We start from the raw sequence: 14,623 nt of genomic DNA, 5'->3' as shown, positions 1-14,623 counted from the left end.
ACTAGAATTCAGTATTCCTCCAGAGGAGATGTACTGCCCACTGCTACCCTTCAAACAGGGCTAGTAGGTCCCTGTATGTCCCCTATATAAATATCACACTTTTTCAAAACTATCTGTTTACTTGTCTGCATTCTCATCACAAGCTCAGCTTCACGATGTCACGGACACTCTTGTGTTATTTACTAGACTCATGCATCCCCAGTTCTTAATAAGTACTTTACAAATACCTGCTTCATGAATATATAAAAGATTGAGTGAACTTGTGAACTAACTAATAGGGGCTAATATGAAGAGGTTGCCTTTAAAGTATCAGTTCTGCTGGGAGATCAGTATTATTGAGCACTCACACTATGGCACAGATTAATAATGGAACCTAAGAAAGTTAGGGCAGAAGAGGAACTTAAAAATCATATGGGGCGGATGGGATGAAGACAGCGAAGTAAGAGGACCCTGACCCCACCTCCCCCCATGAACACCTCAAAACTACAGCTACATATAGAGCAACTCTTGCTGAAATCAACTGGGAGACTAGTGTAATTAGCAGGTATAAAAAAGAACCAGTGGGAGCTGAGGAACACAATAACTGATTTCAAAAAATACATGAGAAGGTCTTACAGCAGATTAAGTGACAGAGAAGAATCCGTAAGTGACCTGGAAGATAGAATAGTGGCTATCACCCAATCAGAACAGCAAAAAGAATCAGGATAGTTTAAGGGACCTCTAGGAAAACATCAAACTTGCTAACATTCACATTACAAGGGGTCCCAGGAGGAGAAGAGAGACAAAAAGTGGTCGAAAATGTGTTTGATGAAATTATGGCTGAAAACTTTCCATACCTGAAGAAAGACACAGATGTACAAGTGCAGGAAGCACAGAGTCCCAGATGAAAGGAAACCAAAAGACTGACACCAAGATATATCGAAACTAAAAGGGCAAAAGTTAAAGACAAAGAGAATGTTAATGGCAGCAAGAGTTACATATAAGGGAACCCTTTACAAGGCTATCAGCTGATTTTTCTGCAGAAACTTTGCAGAAAAGAAGGGAGTGGCATGGTGTAATTAAAGTACTGAAAGGAAAAAACCCTACAACCTAGGACTCTCTACCCAGCAAGATTATAATTCAGAACTGAAGGTGAAATAAAGAGCTTCTCAGATAAGCAAAACCTAAGAGTTCATTGATCCTAAACCATTCTAAGAAGCGTTAAAGGGTCTTCTTTGAGTGACAAAGAAAAGTCTACAACAAGAAATAAGAAATCACTGGAGGGGAAAACCCCACTGGTAAAGGCAACTATACAGAACAGGCTGTGGCTCAGCTACTTAGATAATTTAGTGTGACATTTAAAAGAGAAAAATCATAAAACCAACTACAACTACAACAAACAGTTAAGGAGTGGGCCTGAGGACGTAAAACGTGACGTGGAATCACAAAATGTGAAAGGGGAGTAAAAAATGTAGGTCTTTTATAATACAATGGGAGAAGATATTTGCCAGTGATGTGCCTGATAAGGGGTTAAAATCTAAAATACACAAAGAGCCTCATACAACTCAATATCAAAGAAATAAATAACCTAATTAAAAAATGGGTAGAGGACCTGAGCAGACATTTTTCCAATGAAGACATACAGACGGCCACTCAGGCACATGAAAAGATGCTCCACATCACTAGTCATCAAGGAAATGCAAATCAATCAAAACCACAATAAGGTAACACCTCACACGTGTCAGAATAGCTATCATCAAAGAGACAACAAATAATAAATCTTGGCAAGAGTGTGGAGAAAAGGGAATTCCAGTGCACTGGTGGTGAGAATGTCAGTTGGTGGAGTTACTGCCTCAAAAAATTAATAATAGAACTACCATGTGATCCAGTGATTCTATTTCTGGGTGTATATCTGAAGAAAAGGAAAACACTAATTACAAAAGATACATGCACCCTAATGTTCATAGCAGCACTATTTACAATAGCCAAGATATGGGAGCAACCGAAGTATCTTTCACAGACAAATGGAAAAAGCAGCCGTGATACATACATGTGTGTGTGTGTGTGTGCCTGTGTGTGTATGTATATGATATACATGCAATGAAATACTACTCAGCCATAAAAAAGAATGAAATAATGCCATTTGCAGTAACACAGATGGACCTGGAGAGTATTATGCCTAGTGAAGTAAGTCAGGGAAGGATAAATATTGTATGTTTTCACTTACATGTGGAATCTAAAATATACAACAAAAGAATGACAATAACAAAAGAGAAACAGAGTCACGGGTACAGAGAATGAACTAGTGGGTACCAGCGGGGAGAGGGGCGGGGCAGGGACAGGAAAGGGGAGGGCATTCATACACAGCACAGGGAAATTAGCCAATATTTTACAATTAACTTTAAATAAAGTATAATCTATAAAATTATCAGCTCACAGTTGGACACCTGCAACTAACATAATATTATAAATTAACTATACTTTCAATCAATCAATCCATCCATCTTATGGGTAAAACTCATCTTAAAATGACAAAGTTGAGGCTCAGAAAGTGAAATAACTTATTTAGGGTCACACAGTTAGTTATAAAAGTAAGGAGAACTGAAGTATTTTGATAACTCTCATCTTTTTCACTTGACTTGGAGGAGACCAGATTTAAGAGCAAGGAAAGTTTGGACAAAGGAAATGAGATGACTTGGCTGGATCTCATGAGGTGTAGATGGTTGGCCAGAAACTGTGTAGGCTGTGAAAAGTGGGAAGAGAAAAAAGTTGTGACGGTTGCACAGGTGAAGGATTAGCAAGCACTTTCTGATTACGAGAAGCCCAGCTCTGAGGAAATGGGTTGAAGACACCAGAGCAGATTGAAGGAAGGAAGTGTAGTGAGACACACATCTAAAGACAAACATCAAAAAACGCTTTTTAACGTTTCTCAATACAACTCAATCTTGTGAAATCAAGTGGAATCTTCCTGCTCACAGCAAAATTTTGCTTGATTCCCTAGAGAATACACCACATGTCAATGGTGCTGGTTGTTAGGGGATGGGAAACTTTATCTTTTTGTTCCCCTGTCAATGTTTCTGCAATGAGCATATCGAAGTTTACAATGGAAAAATTATGTCTGCATATGTACATCCCAAATGCACACATACATGTGCACATGCATGTAATTTTTAAGAGATGACCAGAAAGATCATCACGTCGTACAGCTTGACACAGTTCAGAAAGCACTAAACCCAGAGCCAGGAGACTAAAATATGGGTTCTACGTTGGACATCTATCTGGACAAGCTTTGTGACCTTGGAGAAGTTGCCTCATATTTCTGTAACATGAGTATAATAATATTTGCCTTGTCTCATTCACAAAATTACTGTGAAGACAATGAAATATAGTGCTAAAGTTTAGGAAACAGTCACGTACTATTTAATATAAGTAAGTAAATTGCTAAGGATCATTTATTGGCTTCAAGTCAAGATATTTTCTGTCCTGTCTGCTCCACTGATCACTCTCACTCCACTGCTATACATCCCAGAGCTACACAGCAGGAGTTTCTCCTACAGACTTCATATTCTCTAATTAGTATTGAATCACCTTGAGATGCAGAGCATCTTTGGTTCCCTCGACAAGACCTTGTACCCACATCTTCTTTAGAATACCCACGTCCATCCAACCTGGCGGTAGAGGAGAGGTAGGCAGAGGGAGGGGAAAGCAAAGGGCATTGTCACTGCCCCTGCACTGTTGCTACTGTTGATTGAAAAAAATGTACAGCTTAGGACACCTCAAGAAGAATTCTTTATCCCCTTCCTTCCATAATTGATTTCTGCACGATGAATGATGGAAACTCCCTATGTATAACGTCAGTGTTTTCTTACTCTAACCTAGTAGATGTTCCATGGCGCAGAGAAAATATTCGTCAATTTACACCATCCTGAACTCCTCCGGCCCTTATGCAAAAGCCAGTGCAGAGAGCCATGCAGTTAAGCTTCGTCAGCCGCTGGCTAAAGATAGAAATTTATTCATTTCCACAGAATTGCTTCATGTGACGATAAGCCATTGAAAAGCTACAAGTCCAGCAAGGCTAAGAATTTGGCACAGAAACATGCACTGGGTGGACTCCAAGGTTCTTGCCAACTGAGCCGCGGCCCATGGAATGCAAGAATTCCTCTCCAACGCCTCTAGCAACATAGCACATTCTTACTCAGCACTTCCTTCACCAATCCCAGCTCCAACTGGTGCTAACTCACTTGATCTTCAAAGTAACTTCACCAGGTAGGTGTTATTATTCTCCCCATTTTATAGATGAGGAAACCGAGATGCAGAGAGGATAAGAAATCCATTCCAAAACACAAGAAAGAGGCAAAGCCAGGGTCTCAACTCAGTTTAGCTCCAAAGATTGAGCTCTTAACCACCACAGAAAGAAATCTGCTTCTGGAGAAGAGGAACTCATTGACACACATACAGCTTGACTCTCCTTTGGGTTTTTTTGGGGGGCGGGGGGAGGTAATTAGGTTTATTTATTTACTTGCTTTTTAACAGAGGGACTGGGGGTTGAACCCATGACCTCATGCATGCTCAGCACGTGCTCTACCACTGAGCTCTACCCTCCCCTGACTCTTTTGTGTGGGCACTTGTTTACCCACTTGGGACTTAAAAATTTAGTAAAACACATTCACTAATCTCAGTCAACTCATAGTCTAACAGACCAAGACACCATTATATTGTATTTCCATTGGTTGATTATCTTCCTAATTGTTCAACTAATAAGGAAAATGGTGTGTTACAGAGACACAGAATAGGGGAGTCATTCTGCTCGGGAGAAATGAGGAACGTTTCTTACAGGAGGTAACGTTTGATGCTTATCTTTAAAGTGTAATTAATTGTTACAGTTTCATTTAAAAATGCCTCCTGAATTTTCTGCATTAAGTAAACAAGCAAATTCATAACTCCACTTGTCAACTCAGCCTCATACAATTCAAGAAAGAAATATTAACAATATGAATTATGCAAATGAGAAGTAGCATTATCTAATGCGTGGAACTGTCTGATAGAATGTGCAACACCAGGAAGAAGTCCTAATGTAAATTACGGACCTTGGCTGATAATGATGCGTCAGTGTAGGTTTATCAGTTGTTACAAGTGTACCTCTCTGGTGTGCAAAGCTATTCTTGCACAGGGCAGGAGATACATGGGAAGTCTACTTTGTGTTCAGTTTTGCCAAGGGCCTAAAACTGCTCTAAAAATTAAAGTCTATTAAAAAGAAAACTGCTAAAATGACCTTAGATAATTCACTTAACCTCTATGATTTATTTTTGCACATCAAAAATGATCATAGATAAACAGACTAAGGCGCCTTCCAACACTATGATTCAATCCTATGTGTGATCGGAAGATGAATCCATAAAAAGTCAACTGGCAGGCCATGTGAACCAACGGAAATTTCAAACAACAAAAAGTCAATGTGTGCTGAAAAGCAGAATAGCCCTTAAATTTCTTCCAGATCATAAAGACAATGATTTTGATTTAATAGCTCTTCTTACATATATAACATTTTTAGATGTTTACAATGGGTTTTCCCTCAATGGCCTTGTTTCCTATTTACAACATTGTCAGTAAGTAAAGATAGGAACTATTTTTCTGTTTTTATGTTGATTTTCATTAGTGTGGGAGGTAGAGTGAATGAGAAAAGGAAAGTACCGGGATAATTTGTCTTTTGAAGACCATACATAACCAGACCAGACCATATAATTCTCCAAGAATGGTCAATGCCTCACAGAACCTGGGAAGATCCCCAAAGATCATGCCAACAGCACCACTTCCCACCCACCCATTTCTATTTGAGACCCACTATTTTAGGCCATTGCCGCAGCCCAACTAGAGGATTAACTTAGAGGAAATTTCTCTCAACTCTGTCCCCACAGATGTCTTTTCTCTTTCAGTACATATCCTTTTGCCCTTATACAGTGATTGTGTGTTTTTGTGTGTTTGTGTGTGTCTTATTTCACTTGCTCATTTGTCAGTTTCCCAAAGAAAGGACCCATGGCTTCCTAGTTTTACATCACAGCACTTAGCGAGGTACCTAAATATTGTCCGTTAAAAGAAGAAACACAGTTGACCCTTGAACAACATGGTGGGTAGGGATGCTGGCCCTCCCGACTGTGGAAAACCCGCATGTAACTTTCCATCAGGCCTCTGTCTATGTGGTTCCACCACATATGTGGTTCCTTGGTATTTGAGATCCACATCCTGGATTCAACAAACTGCAGATGAGTGTAGCACCACAGTATTTCCTAGTGAAAAAAAAAATCCACACGTAAGTGGAGCCATGCACTCCAAACCCATGTTGTCCAAGGGTCAAGTGTATATGAACCCGTGTTGTCCCAAGGACTGTTTCATCATTTGGGTTGGACCTAACTGTGTAAGCATCAGAATCTCTACCCTAAACCCTCATTTGTTCAATAACCATTTAACAGGCAAACACAGTATGTTAGTTCCTGAGCTAGACAGCAGAGATTGAAACATGAAGGGTGCCCACACTCCCTAGAAGGAACTCACCAGTGGGGAAGTGGGCACGTGGATTACTTCAACACCGCGAAATAAGAGCTAGATAAACACAGAGTTTAGGAGCACAGAGGAGCAGTTCTCTAAGCCAGACTAGGAGGCAGCAAAGGGGAAATGGGGCTTTCAACAGACCCAACAGGGCAGAGCAGTGCTGAGAAAAGTGTGTGGTAAGAGCAGGTTTTCTCAGATCATGAGATGAGGCTTTCATTTTTTTTTTTTTTAATGTTACCTTCTTTTTTTTAGGGGAGGGTGTAGCTCAGCGGTAGAATGCGTGCTTTAGCATGCACGAGGTCCTGGGTTCCATCCCCAGTACTGCCATGAAAAATTAATACTTAAATACAGAAACCTGATTACCTCCCCCTAAAAAATTAATTAAAAAAGTTTAAAAATAATAAAATTTAACCTTTTTGAAATAGAGTTTATTTTGGGGGGGGAGGTAATAGGTATATTTATTTATTTAATGGAGGGACTGGGGATTGAACCCAGGACCTCATGCATGCTAGGTGTGCACCCTGCCACTGAGCTATACCTCCCCCCCCCACCACTGGATTAGTTTTAAAGGGTGATTAGTACACATACAAATAAAAGAAAGGTCAGAAAATTTCAAGAAGAGAAAGAAGGGTGTGCAAAGGACAGCAGGGCACGGCCTCCATGAGGAAGTACACAGAGCTCAGCATGACTGAAGCATAAAAGAATAAAAAGGGTGACTGGCTGGTGAAACGAAATCATGATTGGCTTCCAGGGCCCTGCATAAAGTAGTTTCAATTCATCCTGAAAACAAAGGGAACGATTTTAAGCAGAGAAATGACTTTATGATATTTGTATGTGTGAAGACCATTTGAAAGAAGGATTGCCCATTATAAAGAAATTAATGTTTCAATGACTCTGGTAGTAGCTGGGGGGCGGGTGGTCGGGTTGGGATAAAATGGGGAGTGATAAGAAAGGGAGCGTGATGAGTTTGGAGGTGGTAAAAGTGACCAAGCCTGCACTGATGGGAAAGAACTGTATGTAGGATTAGATTTGAGGCCAAGAGATCAGTTAGGGACTGGCGTATATAATGTTCCAATGGGAAGTGGCAAGGGATTGAAAGCAACGGCAGGGAGACTGGAGACAAGGAAAACACAAGAAATATCAAGACATACTGGTAAGATGGTGCTGTGTTGGACATGATGGACAGATGACTTCCAGGTCTCTGACTGGTCAGTTGTGTCCAGAGAGCCACCAGGGCCAGGTCGTGGACATCCGGGTCTTGCATGACTTAAGAATGCTCTACTGTCAGTGTCTTAAAATTCTCAATAATTTTGAGCAAGGGTCCTTACATTTTTATTCTTCACTGGGCCTCTCAAAACATACTGCCAGTTCTAAAAGCTACCATTTACCAAGGCACAGACTAGAGGGCGAAGATGAGCTTGGTTCTTACCATGAGAGAGTAAGTGGTCAGGAAGCCTTGGGTCTGTCGCTTGGCAGTGGGCTCTCTGCTCAGGACCTTGCGCTGGTCGCTGGAGGTTTTCTAAGCATTTGCCCCTGTCTTAATGGAAGGTGTCTAGCACATGTTTGATGTGTTACGTAGGTATTTCTTGAGATGCCTGTTGAGAGCGGTCGCGCTAAGGATGTCTAGTAGAGGACAGGAGAGATCCAGCTAGAAACAAAACGTTGGGAGTCCCCAGCCTAGACATGATGGCTGAAGTCTCTGAACGGAGATGATCGCCCAGGCAGGGGGAACGTCGTAAGAAGAGAGGGGAGTCCAGGACCTGAACTCCGACGATCACCAGCGGTAAACTGTAACCAGAACAATGACAGAGAGAAAAAAACGAAGAAGGGAAGCCATCCCTAGGGGTTAGGAGCGATGGCTTTAAAGTCAGAGCACTCCAGTCCTGACTGCATCTCTCACAGAAAGTATGACCTCAGGCTTTGACACAACCTTCCCGAGGGGCTGTTTCCTTAACTGAATTATGGCGATAATATTGGTACCTGACCCACAGGGCTGTTGCGATGGTTACCTGAGACACTCCATGAAAGATGCTTACCACAGGCCTTGGCACAGAGGAAAAATCAATGAGTGTTAACGATTAGTTTTTTCTTATTAGTCTTAAGTAGAAGGAAACCAGAAGGAATACGTGACATAGGGGAGGCCAAGAAGAAAATTTAAAAAAATAAAATAAAACAAAGAAGGAAGCAAAACAGCAGATGCTCGAACAATTAATCAGAGGGGACTAGAAAGTCCCGTTGAATTTATGAACAAAGAGGTCATTAATGAACAGTACAAGGATAACCTCAGTGTGCCAGTGCTGTTTGCGCTGGCAGCTTTTGACAGTTCAGATGTTGGACTTTATCATTCTGAAAGCAAAACTATGTAGGCCTGAAATGGCACTTAGAAAACATTTAAATGATATCCTAAAAATTTCCATTGTGAATGTTTTTTTTTTCCTTTTCTGAATGTTCCTTGGTCCATTTCCAAAAGACCCTAATACCCAGACTAAGAGAAATGGAACCCTTCTTCCACACTGATACCACAGCAGTTAGTGGGAAACCTGCTGATGGAGCCCAGGACTCCGAAACGACAAGCCTTACTATTAGGAGAGGAAGTTCTTGGGCACAATTATGTCAAACCAACTTCCTCTTTGTCAATAAGAAAGATGACGAGCAAATCTCCATGTGCCCACTGTGTCCCTTACTGCAGAGCGAGTCTCTGGTGCTCCGGCGGGGCAACAGAAAAGACCGCCAGCTGCTCCCTGGCATCGACACCAGCTCTAAAAATGAGATGCTGAGAGATGACTGATTAACAAACATATGTGGAACTCCAGACACTGGACGTGCTGCTAAAGGGAAAGACAACGCTGAGTTAAACACGGCTTCGCCAAGGAGCTTACAATCTAATAGAAAAGATGAGATAAATACAAAGCTTGAATGTTAGTAACAAGCAAACCAGGTAGAACTTGAAACATAATGTTAAAAGAGGTTCAAGGGGACAGAAGAATTTTGCACAACCAGAAGGATGTTTAGAGGTCAGGTGATGGACATTGAATGCCAGGCAAGGAAATGTGAGCTTTATTTAACTTACAGTGAGGAGTTCTTGAACGATTTTGTGGCAGGACCTGAGATAGTCACTGGCCTACCAAGTTCCAAGGGCCTAGAATGTGGAAGCAAGGAAGGTCAAGGCTGAAGATGCAGACTTAGGTACCTGGGCATAGAATTAATGGTTAAGATCAGATGCAAATCCATAAGAACACTGAGGTAGATAAATGGGTTATAATAATGCTGCAAATATTTAGATGTGTAGGTCTGAACTAGGAAAAGGAGTTAGCAACTGAAACAGAAAAGATGTAGTCAGACTAATCGGAAAGGAAACCAGAAAAAAACATGACATTAAAAATAGATTTGCAGAATGTGGGGAAACGAACAGGAGAAAAATAGCATTTACTGTTACCTATCTGCTAGGTGATTTACGTAAGGTTTCTCTTTTATTCACTGGGATTACCGCTTTCTGCAGAGGTGGAAACAGGTTTGGAATGTTAAGCCACTTGTTAAAAACTCCACTAACTAAGGAGGAAACAGAGTCGAAATTCACACCCAGGTCGCCTGGCTGAGTGCGCTGAGTGGGAAAGTTCTGGGCTGAGAGGCAGCAGGTCCAAATTCTAGGTCAATTCTGATGCCAACTCCCATAAGGACATTTGCTGAGTCATTTCATTCCCATAAATCTCAGGTTTTCCCAGTTTACTGTGAGTGTTGAACTGAATCACTTATTCAGTAAGGTTACTTTCAGTTCTGATATTCTGATTCCGCGCCTTTATAATGTTACGGTAAATTCTTGAGAGGGTGCAGAGGGAATGGATGAAAAATAACGTGACTAGAGGAAGCAAAAACACCTGTGCCTTCTTCTCATGTGATACTGAAGGAAAAAACAAGACTTCATATAGGAAATTTGACACGTTGCATTTAGGAGGCATCAGAAACTGAACTTTGTGACTGGTCGGGTTACTGGGCTGAGAGGGCATCGAGTAACTGAGGACGGCTCTTAGGGTCTAAGGAACCATAAATCCATTAGGCTGCTTTTGACCACACGAACCTTCCAGGTTGCATCCTCCGTGGGAACCATTACACGAATTCTCAGAGCATGTTCTGCACTTAGTTTTTCTATCTATCTTAGAGAAAGGGAGGGAGGAGAAGATGTGTATAGACAAATTAGTTTTCAAATAAATTTGTTTACAACCTTACAACCCAAGTTCAGGGTCTGCTGGGCAAAAGGTAGCGTTTTTGGAATTTTCACAGTGCAGGTCTATTGCCTGGAACGTCTCATCTGGGCTCCATATTAAAGTGAATTCAAACCCTGGTGGTACCTTTGACAGACAGCCTGGCAGTCAGATCTAGTGAAAAGAGGAATGGCTTGGAATCAAGACGCCTCGGCTCCAGTACATAACTTAGTGGAGCATCAGTGGGCAGCGTTATTCACACCTGTGAGCCTCAGTTTACTAATCTGTAAAATGGATCTGGCCGTACCTGCTTCATAGGTAAAATCATCCACCTCCGTGGTCGGTTCTCAAAAGGTATTTAATGAAAGTAGAGGGTTAAATCAAATAATCTGTTTAGCCTTTCTCAAGTGTATTCGTATCGGCTACCTCATTCGTCAAAATTAAATATATCTTCCTTCAACGTCATTGAAGATTTTAAAAAATAAATCGTATTTCTTAAGGTAAATCAAAGAAATTATAATAATATGCTGTTCGAAATTATAATAATATGCTGTTCAAACCACACAGAGAATCCTTCTGAGGTTCTGATGAGCACTCAGAGTCCTCCTCCCCAGTCTATCCACCAGCAATCACTGAAGTATCTGTCTAAATACCACTAACTTCTAGTTCTGATAGCTTACTCCTTTGAAAGAAAGACCTAGTTGTCAAAGTTCATCACAAACCAGGTTCCTGTCAGGGTCACTGGGCCGAGCCGTGACTAAAAGTCTCGTTCATTTTCCCTTTTCCCAAGTAGAACAGATTTGCTTCTGGGTTTAAAGTCAACCTTCTTAAAAGAATATGAAAACGAAAATAAAATAAAATATCTAAGTAATATAAAAAGAAAATGAAAGTGAATATAATGCATGTATCTGCCTGACTGGGACAGTGTTCTGTTCACCAGAAATTGACACATTGTAATTGACTGTATTTCAATAAAAACAAACAAACAAGTAAACGAATCAAATCTTACATTCACAAGCATGAAAAGAAAAGAGTTGTTTTTTTTTTTTTTCTGAGCTGGTTTTGTTTGCCTGTTTCTTTTAATCAGCAGCATTTACTTGCTTACTTAGCTTTGTGAAGGAGAAAGTCCACGGCAGTGTGGAATTCAACCTCAGACCAAGGTTCTCCCCTGTTCCTGAGATAACTGCACAGCTTTGGAGCAGTTGTCTCTTCAGGAGCAGCTTTGGTGCAAACAAAATTATGGAGCCTCAGAGTCCGAATCTGAAGACAACACCATCATTGACTTTAGGAAGATTTCACATTTCTGAAGACTATGGCTTTCTTCTTCCAAGTCCTCTGGTAAGGACAGAGCCCTGGGCAAGGTCAGAAAAAAGTTTCTTGAGATGCTGATTGGTTTGGCTGTTTAATGCATATGCTCTTTAAGAAAGGTGCAATGTAAGTGCCAAGCCACTGACATGGGACAGATGACACAAATAACGTGCAGCAAGAGACGTGACAGCTACAGCAGAGGACAGTTCAAGTGGAATGTTTTACTGTCCGTTTCTTTTAAAGGACTGCCAATCAGTCCAGTAAACTTAGGAACAAATGGGCAGTTATCAAAAAAAAAAAGACAGAAGTCGGATAAAGATTAATTGCATGGGCAGATCAGTTTATCTTGACTTGCTAGTGGAAGAGAACAGAGAACACAAGGGACACTGGGTGCCACTGAGGCTGGTAGGGGGGTTAGGGATTCACAGAAATCGCCGAGAAGAGGAAAGGACCCTTGAGAACAAATAGTGCTTATTACTTAACCGTTCTTACCGGTCAACCTGTAATGCAATTCTGCTTCATCAGTTAACCCTGTTTAATCTTTGAACGTAGTCTGAGGTCTAAAATGTTAAAACTGTCAGAAAACTTGGAAACCATTTGGTCCCACCCCCATGCTTTGTATTTGGACTAGCTGAAACCAGAAGTAGCCCGCCCAGAGGCATATTAGCAGCAAAAACAGAAGTAGCAGTATTCAGGACTCTTTTTTTTAAGTGCCAGATGGAATTTATTTGCAGGGAATATTTGGGGTAAGAGAGAAAAGAAAGTAAATTATCAAAAGGGCCTCCACCCAGCACGTGGGAGGGAGAAAAGAGGCAGAGGCGGTTAGGCAGGGAGTGAGCACTCAGGATGCTTGACATGTCTTTTCTACTACGTCATAAATAAGGCTCAAGGCTACTATGAAGAATCCAGGGACCCCACGTTGCAGTCATTGCCGTAACTTATTAGATCCAGTTTTTTCCTTCCATCGGCCTCATTGGTCCTTTAACTGTGACTAATGAATGAGCTGGAATTCAATAAACTTTTATCAAATAGCTGAGTATGTTAACAGAGGAATACAGACGAAGGCAGGACCTAGTTGCTGGTCCCCAAAGCCCTCTGTAGAGCTGGGAGTTGTAAGAGCAAGTCACAGGTCTGCAAGTAACCTGAGCATTGAAAGTAATCACTTCAGGATTGGCAGATACAAAGCACTATGTACAGAATAGATAAGCAAGAAGGTCAATTGAATAGCACAGGAAACCAACTATATTCAATGGCTTTAGTAACCTGAAATGAAAAAGAACATATATATATATATACACACACACATATATATACACACAACACACACACACATACATACATACACACAACTGAATATATATATATATATACAACTGAATCACTATGTTGTACACCAGAAACCAATACAGCATTGTAAATCAACTATACAACAATTTTAAAAAAAGCAATGACTTCAGAGTGCAGAGGAAAGTTGTAACCCAGAACACTGGACTGTGTTCTCTGACACTGCCACCAGGGTGACCAGGAATGTCCAACTGGAACTTATTTACAAAACAGACAGAGACTCACAGACACAGAAAACAAACTTATGGTTACCGGGGGGGGGAAAGCGGGTAGGAAGGGATAAATTGAGAATTCAAAGATTCGCAGATACTAACTTCTGTATATAAAATGGATAAACCACAGGACCTACTGTACAGCACAGGGAACTCTATTCAATATCTCATAGTAACCTCTAACGAAAAAGAATATGAAAAGGAATATATGGATGTATATGGATGACTGAAACATCATGCTGCCCACCAGAAATTGACACACCATTGTAAACTACCTCAATTAAATACCTCAATTTAAAAAAATACCTCAGTTAAAAAGTTGTAAAATATCTCAATTTAAAAAAAAAAAAAGAATGTCCGTTTGCTAGACACTGAAGGGGTTTCAAGATGCAGGAATTTCCATGCTAACCCAGCAAAGTCCTGGGCAAACCAGAATTACTCAGTCACCCTACCTCGCACTGACTAACCCTTGGGACCTCGAATGAATCAGAAGCTTTGCCTGCCCTTCAGTTTTCACATGTACTTAGACGGAGATCTAGGGCTACCCTCCCGCCCCGATGGGGTAAGGTCACCATCACTGTGTACCCTTCTTTTCCGTTTCCTTTCTTGTAAACAAGAAAACCAGATGGGAAACAATGCCACCACCGAGTGCTTGTGGCTTGCTGGGCCAACACAAGACTGTATCTGTCCTGTGGTTCGGCTGATGGGTACCCGGAGAGGAGAATTCCATTCTGGAGCTCACAGAAACACTTCCTGGAAAACTGGGTCTACTCTCGCAGCCCTATGTCGGAGTGCCAAAGAATTGCAATTCTTTCTTTGAGTTTTGGTTTCACTTGTGGGAGAATTTTAAGCATCTCTGTTTTGGGGAAGAGTCTTCACACCAGAATCTGCATCAGGCTTGCTCAACTGATCAGGAAAGAATCTGTCACCACCCGTCACCAGGCCACAGTGGTGTCACAATTGACGACACATTGGGAAATATCAGATACTGACCATGCCGAGGGCAAACCCCAGCATGCTCTTCCAGCAAGCTTG

The 14,623-nt window shown here is 41.2% G+C and overlaps 1 protein-coding gene and 1 long non-coding RNA gene across 2 annotated transcripts in view; one reads left to right on the top strand and one right to left on the bottom strand.

Annotated features, from left to right (window-relative positions):
* The window catches only part of LOC140689433 (uncharacterized), a 76,258-nt gene that overhangs the window by 11,509 nt on the left and 50,126 nt on the right, over positions 1-14,623 (bottom strand). The gene's annotated exons all lie outside the window — the stretch shown is intronic.
* The window catches only part of IDO2 (indoleamine 2,3-dioxygenase 2), a 51,855-nt gene continuing 49,189 nt past the window's right edge, over positions 11,958-14,623 (top strand). Inside the window, 1 exon segment of the mRNA XM_072950238.1 lies at positions 11,958-12,062. Within this exon segment, the coding sequence (XP_072806339.1) occupies positions 11,964-12,062 (99 nt within the window). The 5' untranslated portion in view covers positions 11,958-11,963.

The sequence above is a fragment of the Vicugna pacos genome, chromosome 26 (genome assembly GCF_048564905.1).
Source record: "Vicugna pacos chromosome 26, VicPac4, whole genome shotgun sequence".
Lineage (NCBI taxonomy): Eukaryota > Metazoa > Chordata > Mammalia > Artiodactyla > Camelidae > Vicugna > Vicugna pacos.
The sequence above is the reverse complement of the archived record's forward strand: the minus strand, read 5'-3'. Positions and strand labels throughout refer to the sequence as shown.